This window comes from Alligator mississippiensis, chromosome 1 (assembly GCF_030867095.1).
Source record: "Alligator mississippiensis isolate rAllMis1 chromosome 1, rAllMis1, whole genome shotgun sequence".
Taxonomy (NCBI): domain Eukaryota; kingdom Metazoa; phylum Chordata; order Crocodylia; family Alligatoridae; genus Alligator; species Alligator mississippiensis.
The window spans coordinates 97,005,557-97,025,561 of record NC_081824.1 but is presented as its reverse complement, the minus strand read 5'-3'; the positions used below and the strand labels follow the sequence as shown (position 1 = coordinate 97,025,561).

Below are 20,005 nucleotides of genomic sequence, written 5' to 3'. Positions count from 1 at the left end.
CCTTGTAAAGCTACAAAAAGCAAGCATCAGTCATTTAAGCTGTTTGTAGTGCTACAAAGATGTGGAAAGTGCTATAAAAAAACTAGTACTTTCAAAGAGGAATTTCTCCATTGTCTAGTGCAGAGGTTCTCAAACTTTTTTGTACTAGGATCCATTGATGACCAGTCCCAACCCAGTGCTCCTAGATCCTGACCTGCTGCCCCCAGACCCCCAGTTTGTGGGGCAGGAGGTGGGTGTGTGGTGTGTGTGGGGGGAGGGGGAGACATAGGGAGTCCCAAGCAGCCCCTCGCAGGCTGGAACTCTGCCAGCCTGCAAGTGAAAAGGCATGGGTTCCCACATTTTTAAAGTTTGTTCATGACCCTTTCATCTATTCTTGCAACCCACTTTTGGGTCACGAGTCACGGGTTGAGAAACACTGGTCTAGTGCTACATGTAATACCTATCCCAACCTCCATGAGTTCTCAAAGAGATCATGGCTCTGAAATTAAATCAGCCAATTCCTTCAGTACCTGAGGGTGCATCCCATCTGGCCCTACTGAAAGCATCTAGCTTCTCTAAATAACCCCTAATCTGTTCTTCTGCTACTTTGTTCTATTTGTTTCCTTGTCTATCTCTGCTACCAACTGCAACTCATCTGGTAGTTGTCCCTGTTTATGAAGACTAAAGTAAAAAGGCATTAAATATTCCAGCTTTTTCTGCAGCATCTGTAACTACATTGATGCATAGCTATATAACTCCCTACATTCTGTAAGGGACTTATGATTTTCCTATTACTTTTGACATACTTGTAGAAACTCTCTTGATCGCCTTTTATGTCCCTTGCCAGTTGAATCTCCAATTGTGCCTTGGCCTTCCGAATTTTTTTCCTGCACGCTCCTTCTACTCTTCCCTAATACTATGGCCAAGTTTTCACCTTTTATAAGATTCCTTTTTGAGTTTCAACTCATTAAAAAGATTACTGTCTTCCCATTCTTCTGTCTTATCACTCAGGATAGCTTGCTCTTGTGCCCTTAAAAGGCCCTCCTTAAAGTACAGCCAGCTTTCCTGGTACCGTTTTAGACCTGCCTCACAAGAGATCCTGCCTACCAGTTCCCTGAATTTGTTAATGCTTGCTTTTCTGAAGTCCAGTGTCTTTATCCTGCTGTTCTCTTTCCTTCCTCCCTTTAGGGTCTTGAACACTATCATTTCATTGTCACTGGGTGTGTCTACACATTCATTAATTTGCTTTTGGTAATGCACATTAAATTTGGTAACCCCATTGTGAGGTACTAGAAAAAGGTGCATTAGCCTATTTTAATACACATGAGCAAAAGTGCCTGGTTTTTCTGTGATGCTTTAATGCGCATTAATATAGGCACTTGTAGACACACGCACTGTCACCCAAGCACTCAAGTTACCTTCCACCTTCACATTCTCAACCAATTCCTCCTTGTTTGGTTGCAGCAAGCCAAGAAGTGTTTCCCCATCAGTGGGAACGTCTATACGTGCATTAAGGCACTTTTTAAATGTGTATTAAATTTAGTACCTCCAATATGAGGTACTAAAGAAATGTGCATTAGGCAGCCTTAATGTGAGGTAATAAATGCACACATTTTAAGTGATGCTTAATGCGCAGTAACCTATTTTACTGCATTTCTGTGTAATAAGTTTTTTACATAGCACTTTAAGGAGCAGTAAAATAGGTTACTGCACACTAAAGTGTAGATGAGCCCAGTGGTCTGTCTACTATTTGTATCACAAAAGCTATCCCCAACCCACTCCAGTAATTTGCTGGACTGTTTGTGCATTGCTGAGTTTTCTTCTCAGCAGATGTCCCAATAATTAGAGTCCCCCATGAAAATCGGGTTCTGTAACTTGGAAGCTTCTATTAGTTGTTTAAAAAAGACCTCATCCACCCTTTCCTCCTGGTTTGAGGTCTGTAGCAGATGCCCACCATGACAGGAGTTATATGTCTGTTTTATTTTGGTTTTAAAGTAAAAGGCATAAATTAAAGGAGCTGAGGAACAGGCCAGGCATTCAGGAACATTCTTGAAGCCAGCAAATGGGGAACAGTTAGAAATGAAGTATAATAACCCCAAACTCCTGTTCTCTTACAGATTGATATATTTGAGGACACAGTACGAGGTATCGACATCATTAAATGGATGGAACGCTACCTAGGTGACGTACGTAAAGGCAATTTAATCTTGCATGGGTATTTCCCCCAGAAAGGATCCAAGGAACATCTTTAATTTGATACTATCAAGGAGGGACCAGAAAAAAATACATTCTTTCCCCCTACTCTTCCACCAGCTTAGAGGCATGTAATAGAAATGTAAACCCAAGGTCTCAATCACTTTTATTTATTAAACATTCCAAAGCGCTCTCTCTCTACAAGATGAGGTGTTAATCCTGACATCCTGGCCAAACTCAAACACTGGTAGTTAAATTCTGCCTGAAATTTCAGTTGAACAAATTGTTTCTTTCAAAACTGTGTAATATTTCTATGTATGGTTAAGCAATTACTGTGTTTCCTCCCAAGAGGAGCTGCATTACAGCAGCAAATGTAGTCGCCCTACTTCCCATATAATTTGCATATCAGTACATTTGTAAAGCACTCTGAGGTTCTTCTAGATAAAATATGCCATATCAATATATGCTTGAAATCAGTGCTCTGCTAGTTAGAGTGTAGGTTTAATTTGACAGCTTTATTTTCTCTGAAAAGCGGGACTTGATTCAAACCAAAGATCATATTCCTATTAATTATGAGGTCCTTAGCACCTGCAAATTTCACTGAAGCTCATGGTAGCTGTGCATGTTCAGTCCTTCTGAGAATCACATGAAATCATTGTACTAAGCAAGAACCAGTGGTGATACCCTGTGACAAAACTGATGCAGTTATTTTGTGCATATTTTAATGTATGCATTTAATTCATTCCTTTTATTACATATCTATCTACTCCTGATTTTATGATGTAATCTTGGTCAAGATAATTGATCTCTCTGTGCCTCAACTTTCCTATTCATAAAATGGAGTTGAGTTACTACTTGGGAGTGCTGTCAGGTTGAAATTTTTGCTGCATGCTTTGAGATCCTGAAAAAAGATCCCAACTTTTCAGAAGTGCACACAAGTGAGACAGAACTGCTTGGACACATGAATGTGTGTTTGCCTATGCAAATTCTCAACATGCATTCACACATCTGGCAATATATGTGCAAGTCAGGCACATGTAACCGTGGTTCTATAATATGGTGATCCAGTGCACGTGATCGTGGTTCCTTGTAATGTCTGGCCCCCACAACTCTACATCATTCTACAAGGGTGTTTCAGAAACTAACCTCACTTCTCTACATAGTTGCCCTGCTTTGCAAGACAGACATCCCACCAAATCACAAGTTTCTTGATACCATCCTGAAAGAAGGTTTTTTGGTTGCTGTGACAGCCATTCCTGCATTGCAAGTTTCACGTCTGCATCACTGGCAAATTTGTGTCCACAAAGAGCCTCCTTCAGTGGTCCAAACAGGTGATAATTACATGGAACAAGATCAGGACTGTATGGCAGATGCAGTAAGATTTCACAGCTCAGTGCATGCAAAGTCTTGAGAGTCATCCACACACTATGTAGGCTCGTATTGTGTGCTAGAGAAGAACAAACACCTTGTCTGACTGTTTCACACCATTTGGCCTGAATAGCTGGCTTGTCAGATTGTTTTGGAGAACATGGCAGTACGTGTTACTGTTGATCATGACCCTGTGCTCCATGGAATGGACAAGGAGCAGTCCTTTGCAATCCCAAAACAGAATGAACAAGACCTTGCCAGATGATGGATGATTGCAGAGTTTTTTAGGCATACTCTGCCTTTTGCTCTTGGGATTATAATGGTGCACCCAGGTCTGATTCCTGGTGACAATGCATGAGAGGAATACCTTGCCATTGTCCTGTACCCATTGCAGAAGCTGGGTACACATTTCCACATGCTGTTGTTTAGGCACATATGTCACTTGCTTTGCACCCAAAGGACACACACTTTCCAGTAATTCAGGTGATCATGCAAAATGGGGTGGAGACTGCCAGCACTTACACCTGTTTTCACCACTAGTTGAAGAATGCTCATTGTCGCCTGTTTGTGCACATAGCGACAATGACTGTAGCACCATTGTTTCCATCATGGCTGTGCTGGGGTGTCCCACTTGGGTTCCTCTGCTACGGACATGTGACCATTTTTTTTTAACTTCTCTCCCTGCTTTCCATTGAGCCATGATTTTTTGCCACAATCCTGTGGTACATTTCTCTAGGTAGCACACCTTGGGAGCCTATACATGTGCAGCAAGGCTGTTCTGACACTGGAATTACAGCACATCGCAGCAGACTCGATTAATTGAGTCTGGTTGAGTGTGGTAATTACTGCACTCCAGCAGACTCCAGCATCATGTGCATCATCATCCCTGCATTGAAAAATGGTTCAACAAGCTTTAGTTAAAGCACCCCCGCCACCATTTTTCAACACGGGGACACTGATACATGTAATGCTCTGCGTGCTCCAATTAAAGCACCCCACCCCCACCACAGACCCAAAGCACATCTATAAATGCCTCTTGAGCCCACAAAAAACAAATGACACAATGCTGTTCTTGATGCCCACTGATAACTGCATGGCCATGTTGTTTACTTATTCACTAGCATCAGCTTTCCATGCTTCTGTGTAGTTTCTCACTTTATCACAGACATACAGTGTGGGCAGCCATTTTGTCATTCATTTATGAAACACCCGCCTATTTTCTCACAAGTAAAGGAACTCAAGTGGTACATAAACTGGGGCTTGTACTGTACTGAAGGTCGTGATCATAGTCTGCACTGGCAAAAGGGGTGTCTGTTTCTGTAAGCAGCCATGATTGGGTTACCAACCATTAGGGGTGTGCGAAGCAGGCCCTATTCGATTCAGATTTGGATTCAGCCTGAATCAGGGACAGTGATTCAATTCATTGATTCAGATCACTGTCCCTGATTTGATTTGATTTGGCCGAATCCGAATCTGAAGATTCGATGCTGATTCAGAGAATCAGCGATTTGGACATAGACACAGCTTTAAAAGCTTTTTCTACATACCCTGAGGTAGCAGGCGGCTCATTAATGCTGCGATGCTGGGGTGCATGGAGTATCCCACAGGAGGGTGGTGGCAGGGCCCTGCACATGCTTGGCTGCGAACCCAGAAGTGGACCAGTTGCTGAGCCAAGGGGACACGGGGGGTGGAGAGCCACGCGCTCCCTGGCGGACTTGGAAGCGGACCGGAAGTGCTTCTGGTCCACTTCTGGGTCTGCTGCCAAGCTCACAGGGAGCCCCCTGTGCTTCTGTGGGACACTCCATGAGCCCCAGCATCACAGCACTCACGAGCCCCTGCTACCTAGAGGTATGTAGAAAAAAACCTTTAAAGTGTGTCTCTGTCCGGATCTCTGAATCTTTCCGAATCTCTCCGTATCAATTAGGAGGGTTCCGATTCGATTTGGAGAGATTAAAGGGTCCTCTGATTCCATTTGGATTTGGAGATTTGGCTGCCAAATTGAGCTGAATCTCCATCAAATCAAATCAGGGACCAAAGCTTCACGCAGGCCTGCCAACCATGTACACTTTACCATGTGCAGTTTTGAAAATTTGGGGCTGGAATGTTTTATATTATTTTTATGTGAATATATAATGTATGTACTTTATAGTATATTAATAAAAAGTTACTTCACAGGTTTCAACTTTAAATTGGTAAACTAACAGTTGTCCAGTCTCTTGACATTTATGTATGTTATATGCATGAATAGAGGTATCAAGAAAGAGAGAGGAGTGTCTTAGTTTCACTGTCTTTCACTTGCCAGAATGAATGAGACCCTCTTGCAATTGCCAAGAACATCACGATCATTTAAAATACAAACTGGCAGGTTTCCGAGTTGCCTCTACCAAACATACTGCATTTCACAATTTCATAAAAGTGCTTTATTCCCTAACAGAAGACGGTGATGATAATCATAGCAATCAGTCCAAAATACAAACAGGATGTTGAAGGGGCTGAATCCCAGCTGGACAGGGATGAACATGGCTTACATACTAAATACATCCACAGGATGGTAAGCAAGGATATGTGTTTGCCATTTTAAGAAGAATCTGCACTGTCTCCTCTATTTTTGAAAGGCAAATATTTCTCTAAATGGCAGGTTCCTGGTTTTGATATCACTGATCAAAAAAAAAAAAAAGGTCAAAGGTTTATCCAACCTTTGGCTAGCATTGCAGCAGGCTACCTTTGACTGCCCCATGAATGACCAGGCACCTGTTTATCAGCTAGGTTAACTGAGGGCAGTCTTGGGCACAAGTCCAGAGCAGTGCTTGCACTTACTCTTCTAAATCTATAGCAAGACATCTTAACCTCTCTGCTATCATACTTCATTCTCTTTACTGCCTAATGATAATCCTGTCTTAGCGTTCACATTCACCTTCCCTTCTACCCAGTTTCTTTTACTCAGGAGCATGAACTAAGAGGTACTGAGTTCTAGATAAAAAATAATCCCTTTTATTTGCATGCACCTTATTTCTCCATGGTTTTGTGGTCTTACAAAGTTGGATTTTTTTTTAATTTTTATTTTCCAGTCCAGCACATTAAGCCCTCTCTCAGGATTTAATCTAATGTCATCTCACTTTTTGCCATGTAATTCCACTCCCACAGGGCAAGGGCTCGTTATGGCAATAAAACTAAGTCCAGCCCTGGCAGTGAATAAGACTCATACCTGTGTACTTTCATGAAGCTAATTGTTTCTGCCTCTTCTGTCAACTCCCCGAGTATCTCACATTGTATTCCTGTAGGCCTTGCATTGTTACACCTTAAACCTCACAGAGTTCTCTCCAAAGAACTCCAATGATTCCCTATAATGGGCTATTGCAACGGTGCCCAACCTAGAGCCCATAGGGCAGATTCAGCCCATGGTGACATGTCATCAGGCCCATGGGACTCCACACGAGTCTGGGAGTTTGGCGGCAGGAGAGTGGTGACACTCATGGGAAGTCTTGGGTCCTGCACGCTAGATCAGGTGCCTGATCCAAGCATGCAGAGTTGGGTGGGGGTGGTGCCAGGTCCAAGAGCCAAGCCCAGTGCGTGGGGGTGGGAGGGGATGATAGCAGGCCCCTGGGGCCCAATCTCACTACATGGGGCAGAGAAGGAGCAGTGCAGAGCCCCGCTGGCTAGTCCTGGTGCCAGGCTCGATCAAGGCCACTGACTGGCCCCACACCATTCATCTGGCCTGTCGAGCCAAATGGTTGAGCACCCCTGTGCTAGCGCATAGCTAGTCCTTCTCCCTGCTTGAAAGCTAAGAGCTTCCAGTCCTCACCACTTCAGAAAAAAATGACATTGCATTAAACACAAGTCTCTGTGACATAAAACACAGCTAGTGTTCTACAAAGGATATAGACTTGGCCCAAAATGTGAAAGTACTGAATTAACCACTTGACTACATTGTTAACTGGAGAAGAGTCTTTATTAAGTCAAACTTATGCAATTTTAGATGTATTTGACAAAATTACTGATGTACTTCAAAATAAAATTATTTGATTTGGAATAACTGGCAAACAGTCAACAAAGCTCTGAAGAATCACTTCCAGTATCTCTTATTTCTACAATAGAGAGAAGTCGTATAAATAGCCATGCAAATGGTGCCTAGTGTAATTAGAAGTGAAGGTTCACTAGCTATAGGCCAAATAACAGAAGAGTAAGTAGTGACTGCTTTATATGTGTAGGAGTATGGACGTGTGTACAGAAAAAACAATATTAATCTTCCAGCTAAATCTCTAAATCTGGCAAATTTGTTCTATTCTAGATGCAGATTGAGTTTATACAACAAGGAAGCATGAACTTCAGATTCATTCCTGTGCTTTTCCCAAATGCTAAGAAGGTAAAGAAAAACATATATTTGGTACTTGATTAATCATTTGTTATTTTGAGCAAGGTGAAAGATTAAATCTGAAAAGACTCTCTCTCCTAGCCCTTTACAACCTCCTAGTAATCATCTGAGTAGCATTTTTGTTTCAAAAATGATCCATATGTTTATACAAACTCTGCAATATAAATCAGTATGTTAATGTGAGATACTTGGTGCAGGTGACTATAACCACTGAAGCAAATATATATTCATACCTTTATAATTGTGCTAGTTCATTCAGATATAGTCCTGATGAGTCTAATGAAAGGAGATTTATGACTGGCGTGAAGTTATTTCAACGTTTCAAACATTTTTTAGTAATATTTATTTGTTTATTAATACTGAATGTTAAGTTACAGTGCCACTGCATAAGTTGTGGTGGGCCTGTCTAGCAAATTATAGTGGTTCACAGGACCTGAAGTTCCAGTTTAATTTGGAAGATAAATTTGAAAATGGGAAACAAGTAAAATCCAGTACCCTCCCCTTTCATCTTTATAAAACACAGAGAATATTTGTAACAGTAGAAGTATTAAATATATTGTTCTTTCTAAATTCAAGTTTCACAACTGTATTGTCCCCCAAAATTCAAGTGGATACAATACTTGTTGTTACTTTTTCTCCTACAATTTTATATTAAAATGTCATTGTTCACTGCTGCTGCATTACACCCAAATGGTTGCTGCATTTCAATACTGGACAGAAGGTTTCAGAATAACAGTTTGGCACCTAAATCAATTTATAAGCAAATATATGAGGCCTTGTGCACTTCAGGAGAGCTGTAGGTGCCCATCACCTTTGAACATCTCTCTCAACTATCCAGCCGGTCCAGTAAAAGATTCAAACAAACAAATCTTGCTTCTTACATAATCCCTGGATCATGACAGCTACAACCATACTCATACAAAAACAATATATCCAGGCATCTATTTAATCTTAATTTAGGCACATAACTTTAAATCTGGACATTTGAAAATGTTTTACTTAGATTGTAAAGCATTTAGAATCTTTCAACATACCATATTTTACTATTCTATCATAGATTCATAGATGTAGGGTCAGAAGGGACCTAAGTAGATCTTCAAGTCCAACCCCCTGCCCTGGGCAGGAGAGAATACTGGGCTCATACGACCCCAGCTAGGTAATTATCAAGCCTCTTCTTAAAGACCCCCAAAGTAGGAGCCAGCACCACTTCCCTTGGAAATTGGTTCCAGATCCTAGCCGCCCTAACTGAAGTAGTGCCTTCTAATGTCCAGCCTGAACCTACTCTCAAACAACTTATGGCCATTATTCCTTGTTACTCCGGGAGGTGCTCGGGGAACAGGGTCTCTCCCATTCCCTGCTGGTCCCCCCTAGTAAGTTTATAGACAGCTACCAGGCTCCCTCTCAGCCTTCTCTTCTGAAGGCTGAACAGGTCAGGTCCCATAGCCTCTCCTCGTATGGTCTGCCCTGCTGTCCCCGGATCATGTGAATGGCCCTCCTCTGGACCCTCTCAATGCTGACCACATCCCTCCTAAAGTGCGGCGCCCAGAACTGGACACAGTACTCCAACTGCAGCCTGACCAGTGTTGCATAGAGGGGGAGGATCACCTCCTTGGCCCTGCTTGTGATGCATCTGTGGTCATGCAGCTTCCAAAGTGGCTTTTCTCCTCAGACGGAAAGAAAGGCATTCGGATGTTAGAATTTTTAAACTTTAAGGCTATATTTACATCAGTGGGAACTCTGGGCAGATCAAAAGCAACATATTGCTTTGAGTTTTCTTTCTAAAAAAAATGCACTACCAGAGGCCACTGGGCAGGACTAGCCCTAACTTTTTGGAGTTCTTGATAAGTAATGTGCAAGCACAACTTCAGTACAAATAAGATTTTACAGTAGAGGAAATGAAGAGTGGTACAGGAATCTGAAAGGAATAGGGAAGATGGATACAACAAGCCTTTTTAGGCCTACTGACAGATATAAAAATAACAAAATCACACAAATTGTGTCTAAAATTTGTGAACTAAAAGACTACTTAATCTTTGGCAGTGGTTCTTTAGTAATCTTACAAGCTGGTCTGTTAAGCTGTCCCTGTCACAGCAGTAAAGCATGTCTTCAAGCAATGACACTTCTTGGTAGCCATAGTCTAGCGCAGGACATACTTACATTTTCAAGAGGTGCCTTTTTCAACTAAACTACACAGTTAGGTCCATCTTAACAACCTTTGTAATTGTCTTTTTTATTGTATGTTTCTCTGGCACAAGATCAAACTCCATCCAATTAACTACTATCACTATGAATGGAAGGAGGTGTCAACCACACTCAAAGAGACCACCAAACTGTGAAGTGATCTGGAGAGATTGGAGTAGTGAGGGGGACATAGGCAATTATAGGAATTGTTGTACCAATATGTGTAAACCCTGCCTCTATTGTGAGAATACAAAATGCAGCATAGATGCAAAATGGAATCATGTAAGAGACAGAAATACTTGCGCTCTTCAACCCAGCTTATTTACGTTTTGTCCATTTTATTTTATCTTTATAATGATTTTCATGTAATTAAGTATTGCTAGAGTTGCCACTAGAAATAGAGCTGACCTCAGAAAGATGCAGGAGTTAAGGTTTGGAACAGTGGTTCCCAACCTTTTTTTGCCGCGATCTGCTGCTGGGAGCAGAGTGCAACAGCGGCGGCGGCCTGAGGGGTAGGGGGAGCTCCCAGCATGCGGCATGGCTTGATGGCTTGTCTTTTGTGTGCAGCGCCTCCAGCATTGCCCCCGTGACCCTAATTTGGGTTGTGACCTGAGGTTGGGGACCCTGGTTTAGAAAGTCCTGGGTCATAGTCCCCGCTCCCCATATTATTTTTGGGTTTTATCCAATGATCTTCCAATGTTAAATTCATAAACAGGCCTGGTGGCAGGGACCAGAACCAGATTCTCGACCCAGAAGGCTGCCCTCCTTATTGGGCTACTGAATCATTTTTCCCTCTTGCTCTCTGTTTGATATTATGAATCTTGCATTTTGTTTTGCCCTTTGTCCCATCTTCAGTAAGATGTCCCCCCATAATATTCTACATCCTGATTCTTAGGGCAGTCTCCTCAGGTAAAAGATGTAGTTTTGAACCCCCCTGAGCTGAGGAAGGCCTAGAACCCAGGTCTACCCTGGAAAACTAGTAGGCAATTATATAAAAGGTGGTTGCAATTTATGGTGGATCTATTTTGCATCTATGCTGCATTTTGTATTCTCACAATAGGGTCAGGGCTTGCAACCTGCAAAGGTGGTTGCAATTTAAATGCAAGCAATTTATAGTATGATAAGATGGTATGCAGCCACAAAGATGTTCCACAGTTAATATGGAACATCTTTGTATCTGGTTTGTATTGGGCATTAATTTGAACATGTGGCACGTTAAAGCAGGGCAGTGTTGCTCCATACTAGGCTGCAGTGCTCAGCTTCACTAATGCTCAAAGGTGGGAACTTCAACTAATGTTGGGTGGGAAGCAACTGATGGGTTTCTCCAGCCTGGGAAATTTAAATCCAAGCATGGTGCAGCCCTGCATCAGGTGCCTGGCAAGTCGACTGACAGCTGTTAGGCAGGGGACAAAATGGACTTCTCCCACCCAGGAAGTTTAAACCAGCATGCTAGGCAGCCCAGGTAAGTGTTAACCTTCTGGACAGGGGAGTCTGCTGGCTCCCCCTGCCCAGTATTTTTCAAACCACATGCCAGTCAGCCCATGTACAGTTGCCCCACATGTGGGTTTAAACCTCTCAGGCAGGGAGAGCCCATCAGCACTGGACAGCCCACACAGTGCTGCATGGCTCATGGATTTCAACTTGCTGGTGTGCAGAGAGTGCAGAATCTTGGGCTCCACACGTGCCACGAAGTTGAAAGGGCACTGAGGGAAGTGCAGCATTGGGGATATCAGGCTCCCTGCACTGGCAGTTGCATAATTGGGATGTCACTGATCCCAAAAATTGTTCAATTTGCCATGATGTGCGAAATCAAAATTACCCTTAAAAGGCCATTTGTTCTCCTTATTGACTGCATTGGAAGCCTTGCTGGCCATGTCTACATGAGGTGCAGCTACTGAGACCTAAATCTTTTTCACCCTCCTGGTATCAGGCACCTAATTTCTAGGCACTGCAGTTCTTAAATTGGAGCCACCTAAGAAGTAAATCTGGATTTTGCCCTATTTTGAGTACTGCACGTATTTGATTGTCTAATATGTGCAGTTTGAGTACCACACCTATTAGAAGAAGAAAAGAGACAGTTTATTTATGTATTATTTCTCATCCCAGTCTATAAATAAGAACAGAAAAAACAGATATTTATATGCTTTAAAAATAATAACAAACATAACTTTCCAAGTATGCTTATGAGATAAGAGCCATTGACTTTGTGTTATATTGTACACAGATTTTGAGAGGCCACCATTATTTTAGTACACTTAGGAGACAGCACAGTTTTTACCCCTACTAATTAACCAAAGGCAGTAGAATAATAAATTTTCTGTGTGTCCTACATTGAAAAATTAGAGGGTAAACAAAGTTGTAATGCAAAGAGAATAAACAATGAAAATCAGAAACAGTATTAATCAGAGGCAGTGTATTCTCCTATTCTTCATGAAATCTGTTCTGAATAATTTCCATCTTTCTTTCTGGATCCTGGGAAATGTTCAGTCTTCATTACCTGCTTTTATACCTGAAAGCTTGTCTATATCAAACCAAACATAAAGCTGGTCCAATAAAAGATATCACCCTCTAGAATTCTTGCCTCTTGCATATCTCCTGGACAATCATGACAGTATCACCTCAACACCACCCAGTCTTAAAGCTGAACTTTTTATTGCCACTATTCCTATTGGGAGTCTATCCCCAAACCTCACTCCTCTGATGGTTAGAAACCTTGTCTGTCTACACACGAGCAGCAAGGCTACTCCAATGCGCTGTAATTACAGTGTGTCTGCTGGAGCATGGTAATTACTGCACTCCAGCAGCCTCCAGTGTCTCGTGTATCAGTGTCCCCACGCTGAAAAATGGCGGTGGGGGTGCTTTAACTAAAGTTTGTTCAATGAGCTTTAGTTAAAGCGCCCCACTTACCAGCAGCATTAATGTCTCCTACAGTAGTGTTAATAATGCCCTACTTCTGCTAGAATTACCTTGCAATGGTATGGTAGCATTTGCCTTTCTCACGGCCAGGTCACAGTGTTGGCTTATAGGAATCTTACGACTAACTGATCCACTTAAGTCTTTTTCTTACTCTGTTGTTGATAAGCCCCAGTTTGCAGGAGAAACTTTTATCACCTAAATGCATGACCTAGAACTTAGTACTGTTACACCATTCCTATTACATTAGTCCTTGAAGTCATTCAATTCTTCTTCCATAATATTTAGATCAGAGGTGGGCAAAATGCAGCCTGGGGGCCAGATGCGGCCTGCCAGGCCATTCTATCCGGCCCGTGGGGCCCCTAAAAAATTTAGAAAATTTATATTTATCTGCCCTGGGCTTCCTGTCATGCGGCCTTCAATGGCTTGCCAAAACTCAGTAAGCGGCCCTCTGCCCAAAATCATTGCCCGCCCCTGATTTAGATCTTCCTATGTACCAGCAGTGCTGCATAACTTAGTGTCATCAACAAATATCATCAGCATACTTACTTTTCTACCAAATTCAGTAATGAAAACATTAAATAGAATCAGTTCTAAAGCCAGTCCTTGAGGATACATGTAACCTTCCTCTAGCCTTATCCATGTGTGCATATTAATTATCCCTATTAGGTAGTTCCTTGCCCACCTTACAATCCTTGCATTAATCCCCATTTTCTCCAGTTTAACCAAAAGTCTCATCTGTATCAAATGCTGTACTGAAGCCCAGATAGATGAGACCTATTTCATTTCCTCTGTGCAGAAAATTGGCTATTTTATCAAAGAAAGATCAAGGTTACTCTGACGCAGTGCAGTTGGTAAACTCATATTACATTTTATTACATTTTTCTCTATGTTTTTAATTACTTTTTTTTTCTAAATTTGTTCTGAAGTCTTACACAGTGTTGAAATCAGGCCAGTGGATATGCAATAGCTTAGCAACTTCCTCCCTTTCTTCAGCATAGGCATTCCATTTGGTATTCTCCAGTCATATATTACCACTTGTGACTTTATAGATACCTTCAAAATAGTTATTAATATCAAGTACATTATAATATTAAGGATGGCTAACAGCATTATGCACAGAGATAACTATGCTATACACTTGGGGGGTTTTTTAATGAGATATGCAGGATTTTGGCATAAACTGAGACAACTAAAACTGAAACCTAATTTTAAAAATTAAAATACAGTATTATCATCATTGTGAAAAATGTCTATAATAGGCTTTGCTTCAGTTTGTCAAACAGCAAAGCTAGAGAAGTTTCTGCAAGACTGTGATATAGAATTGCTGGATTTTATGTGGTTTTGTGGGGTTTTTTTCTCATTCGCAGGAACACGTGCCTACCTGGCTTCAGAACACTCACGTTTATAACTGGCCAAAAAATAAAAAGAATATCCTGCTGCGTTTATTGAGGGAAGAGGAATATGTTGCTCCTCCAGTAGGACCTCTGCCAACCCTCCAGGTTGTGCCATTATGAACATTATTACTTAAAGTGCAGGACAAGCAATTGTTAAAGTTTTGTGTTGGCAAGGAGCCAGGATTCTTCCAGATGGTCTTTTCTGGTGATGGAAGGCACTCTCTCTGCTAAAGGAGTTAGTTGTTTTGGGTAACGCAGGCTCAGTTCCCTGACTTGTTCTCTGCTGTATCAAACATCTCTTTCTGAAGCTGATGGGGGATAATTCCTTTCCCTTGGCTTTTAAACAAACTGCTAATGGAAAGAATGTCTCATTTTATATATTTTCACTGCTGTTTTTAACATACTGTTTTGCTAGTCTGCTGTATAAGTATTTTCTACAAATGATGTTGCATTAAGTTTTAAAAAATTACACCTTCCTTGTTTGGTCAGGGTTTCTTTGCAGATATTCTGTCACTATGCTGCATTCTCAAATTGCTTGATGTGTGCACAATAAAATGTATTCATCTTTTCTAAGGCTGGCCAGAATATTGTTAATAGTATGCAAAATATTTAATTACCTTTCCAAAGACAAATGCATATAAATTATATGTAATCTGGGAATAACTCCTGGGGATGGGTAACACATCTTTTTACTCAAACCGTTTTACATAAAAGCACTGTACTTGATAAGAGGGCCCTTTTAGCTCTGAGGTTACTAGAACTCCTTTTTCTTACAACATAGTCCCTAATACTTACCAGATTTTATAATAACAGACCAAAAATAATTATATTATTTTATAATAGACCAAATCACAGCAACCTATTGTCCTACAAGTCTTTAGTCATAACCAGAAAAGGCTACAGTATTTATGTCAGCCTTTATTAGCTCTCCTACTCTTCTTTAACCATGATTAAAACAAGAACAGTTGCCATTCTGAAACACTCTGGTAACAGAGACATAACATTACAGCCCCTCAACTTGTGTGCCCTTTGTTAGTCAAAAATAGCCACAGATGTTCAAAAGACATAGGGGATTGGCAGCCAGAGCAGCTAGATAATATTAAATCAACAAAGCTTAGCAGAATTGGTTATTTTTAAAGGTGTAAATAATCTTGGGAGAAAATGGTCTTCCTTCCTCCCTCATGACCATAACAACCGGGATTCTGCTGTACTTGAAGGCTGAAGTCTATAGCCTGTGACTCTTGCCAAATTTTCACAACCAAGCTGAAAACTGGCTAGTCAGAGATTCCATGCAAAGTCCTTAAGCCTCCTCAAGTTTGTTATTCAGTATTACAGTGATCTAAAAATTGCTTTGAAAAACTTATTTTTTCAGGCTATCAGTTAAATATCTTTAACCAAAAGGATGCTATTCATTTCAGAAAGGAAAAATATTTAATTACCTTTCCAAGGACAAATGTGTATAAGTTTAATGTAAACTGATAAGGCCTCCTCGACCATGTGCAGGAGAAATGATGAAAATTTGAGTCTCAAGATTAAAGGTTCTTATAAGTATATCCAATAACTAATTTTCCTTGTTGGGGCTCTTATGTAAGTAACTACATATAAGTAACTTGGTGAGAGGAACATCCAGTGTTGTCAACTCGGACAAGTAAATGAACAAGAGAAAGCATTAAAACATATATTTGCAGACAAAGTCCAAGTCAATTATTAACTCTCTCTATAAATAATAGTGACATGCAGACATTCATTTTATAACAAAGTATATACCCTATGGTCTTGCATTATTTCCTAGCAGGATTTGCCGAGCTGCAGAAAATCAAGGAGATAAAAGGTGCCACTTAAACTTCCACATGTTCTGAGGTGGCCTGTCAGGCCAGCCAATAGGATTTACAGAAGGAAATAATGCCATCTCTTTGTAATCAGGACATGGATAAAAGCAAGAATGCTTAGTTATTACCTAATTGACATGGTGATGAGTGTGATATAAGACTATAATCGGAATTCATTAAGAAAGGGTCGGTGTTATCAGGTTCAAGAGGCTCAAACTACATTCATAGGGTGTAGATTCTTTGAAGAAAATACACATGAGAAAAACCTTAAAGCTGCTTTCTGTTCCACAACTGATCAAGTGTGCTGTTTCTAGTGAGGCTCTTTTAACTTTTCAGGCTAGTTCTGTTCAGCTTAACATAACAAAATAGTGCAGACCCTGTTAACCTCCCTGAACCAGCAGCAAGATAAACACCTGGGCCTGCTCATTACAGCAGCTTGACTAAAAAGCATCATTGTTAGAGCCTACCCTTCCTTATCTCTGGTTGGCAACTGAACTGAAAGTGTAGAAGACCCAGGAATGTTAATGAAGTCAACTACTACAAACTTCAACGGTGATTTCAAGGGAGACGCTGTCCACAGCTCAGTGCTATACAAATGAGATGGAAAGGAAAATGAATAATTGCTGTTATTTATCACACTTTAATACTGTTGATTAGAGCTGTTAGAAGAGCTAGGGCAAGTACCTATTTTTAAAAGGAAAAAAAAAGCAGTATGGCCTTGAAGTCCAAGAAGTTTACCGTGGTAACAGACAGAAAGAAATCTTCAGTAGTTACCTAGAGCTCAGTGGACAGAACAGGTGCTTACTATCTTTCAGAATAAATGTCCATATTATTACTCCATGACTTTAATGCAAAAAGTATGTACATTTTTCCCCACCTGAAAGTCTGCTACTTTTTATAGCACCAAAGGCTGTTGTTCAGGAAATATAACCAGTTTTCTAAAAATTGCTGCTTTTTGCAGCATCTCTCAAACATCATTTATATTGTAATTATGGTAGGAAAACATCATAACATAGTTTGGCTTTGCTGTGTAGATGGAACTGAACCTACAACATATTCCAGGTATTCTGAAGTTCCAGTTTAGTGCAGAGCTCAGGAATTGCTCTTTTCAAGCTAGATCTCTGCTTAAACCAATAGGGCCAAGTTTTTGGCAGGCATGCCACAAATTCTCCAAATACCACTCTGATCCCCTTCTTCTGTCGAATCTGCTGCTCTGCTTTCTACCTCCGTATGCTGCTTCTTGCCTGATATCCAGATCCGCTTTCTGTTCTCTGTGCTCCCTGCCTGATCTCCTGGTCTCCCTTCTGCTTCCTGCCCTATCTGCTGCTGTGCCACCTTCCCTGATGTGCTGTGTGCCACACACAGAGGATGTTCATGCCACTTGTGGCACTTGTGTCACACGTCAGCTACAAGTAGTTTAAACTGTGCTAGCAGTCTTCTGTAATGCACCCCATAGAGTGTAACTGTTACCATGGTACATGGAAATTTTGCAAAAAAACTGTACTTACTAACCCCTCCTTGAGCTTTTATGCCTTTGAATATGCATCCCTTAGGTAGCTATCCCTCTGAGGCCAGGATTGCAATGAAAGCAGAAACCCATGTTACATTTATATTTAAACAGTTATTGTTAGCAGTTGGTAGCTCATTTTCACTGCCAGTGGAAACAAAGCTTTTTTTTGCATTTTGTTACAGAAAACTTACGATGGAAATCCTTAGCACTGTTCTCTTGCTCTGTTTAAACTACACAGACACGAACAAATAAAACAATAGTGTCCCTGTAGGCAGATCCAAACTGCACGAAAACACAGTTTGGTAACTGTCAGCGTGTCTGCGTCGGGTACCCCCTGTCCCCGGGATTCTCGCTTGCCACGACTTTTGATCTTCAAACAAATGGGAGGGGAGCAGGTGTTAACCATGCAGGTACCCACGGGAAGGACTATGCTGAACTGGTATATGGTAACGGTGCTTTATTACTCTTAGTCGGGGTTACTCTTTTCAGGAACGCCCTACAGAGGAGGCAGCTCATGGGGCCCTCAGCAGAGACCCACCTCAGTGAGTGAGCCAATCCCTGCCAACTTACTCGGGCGGTAAGTCTTGTGTGTTGTCCTGGTGATCAGCCGCTAATTACCTCATTAGCGGCTGATTAACTACGGCCGCAGGATTTCCCAGCCGCGCTTGTGCCAGCGTGGAGAGCAAGGCTTCTCCTCAGTCTTTTCTCTTTGCCCCCCCCCCCCCCACCCTCTTGTCCTCCAGTGAGGGGTCAGGGTCCTATCTCTTCAGGGCTGGGTCAAGGGTTCCCCCGCCCTCTTTTCCTCCCGCGTACCCGCGCCACATCTTGGCAGGAAGCCACAGCTTCTCACTGTGCCACTGCTCCGTCCCCTGCGACTCACCGCTGAAGCTGGGGTTTTCAGGTACATGGTGCCAAGGGTCATGTCTATCCTATAAGTCCGCCACTGCCTGTGAGCGTGAGCCCCTGCCTCGGGGTCTTCTTTGGGACCTCTCGCCGCAGAGCTCCTCACCCGTGTCTCTCAATCTGCAAGTGCCTGAAGGCACCTTCTGGCAGGTCTTCTCCACTTCTTATCCCTCCTTCCTGAGCCTCATTGGCTCCAGAGGGCATGATGTCTCTCTTCCCGGCTGTGTTAATCATCTTTAGCTGGTAACCGCTCTTAGTAAGAGTTGCAGCCGGGACTCTGTTACAGTAACAACAGATGCAGCTGAGTTAACTTACTTTTGTAGTGTAGATGGGTCTTTGGACAAATTTCCTCTCACTTGAAGGAAACCTGGCTACAGAACCAAGCTAACAACAACAGTCATGTTCAAACATGACTGTGACTTGTTATTGTACACAGGTATCTATGTACTCCCCCTTCAATTAGGAGGGATAGGTGGCTAGGCTGGAGTGCTGTGAGAGGGACTGCAGTTGTCAGTGACCTCTGTCCCCTATAGAGTCAGGCCAGGGCACAGAGTATCTTAATTATATACACATGTATTTATATATATCTATATCTATAGATACACACATACGAAATCCAGAAAATAAAGTAATATTAATACATATACATACAATACACAATTTACATATAATTCTATACTCTATAATGAGTGATTAGGAAAATTATTCCACCACCCACGGGCCTCGAACTCAGCACAGGTAAGTATCTGATCTGAAACAGGCAAAACCCAAATAAAAATAGGTAACCAACAGATAAACTACAGGTAAGTATAAGCCAAAAATAAATACAGGTAAACAACAGGTGAGTAATAGCAAAAGGGGTCCCAGCAGAGCCCTAGTCAAAGTTATAAATTCAAGACTCTACTAATCTACTAATGTACAACTATAAGAGTTTACAAAATATAAGGTGTGACATCACACAATATAAAGTGCAAGAACCTCAAAAATAAACTTAATCTCAAGGAAAAGCCTCAATGCCCCTTGAGCCTTTTCCCAAACCCTTCAAGGAAGCCGGTAACTTCAAGGGGGCCCTCCCAGTGGGACCTCCACTTTCAGAAGCCCTTAACTAACCATGGGGAGACTCCCCCTCCCCTGTGGGAGTCCTTCTCCCTGGCAACTCACGGCTCCCAGGCCTGGAGGGTGGCCCTTGTACTCTGCGCCAAGCTGCTCTCTTGCCCATGGTGGGCTTCGGGGTCGCTACTCCCCAGAACAGGGCTCCACTATGCAGGGCTTCTGGGGCCTCTGACTCTGCCCTGCCCACTGGCTCAGTAGCCCAAGCACCATCTGGCTCCCTGGGCTCTACCTTTTGCTATGGGTTGGA

General features: G+C 41.9%; 1 protein-coding gene across 3 annotated transcripts in view; it reads left to right on the top strand.

The window, feature by feature from the left end:
- TRAF3IP2 (TRAF3 interacting protein 2) overlaps window positions 1–14,971 on the top strand; it is a 53,818-nt gene extending 38,847 nt beyond the window's left edge. For all 3 annotated transcript variants that reach the window (XM_019499911.2, XM_006266952.4, XM_019499912.2), the window contains 4 exons: window positions 2,097–2,165; window positions 5,975–6,091; window positions 7,829–7,903; window positions 14,377–14,971. In XM_019499911.2, the coding sequence (XP_019355456.1) occupies window positions 2,097–2,165; window positions 5,975–6,091; window positions 7,829–7,903; window positions 14,377–14,523 (408 nt within the window). In that variant the 3' untranslated portion in view covers window positions 14,524–14,971. The remainder of the gene's footprint in view (window positions 1–2,096; window positions 2,166–5,974; window positions 6,092–7,828; window positions 7,904–14,376) is intronic.
- The last annotated feature ends 5,034 nt before the right edge of the window (window positions 14,972–20,005 follow it).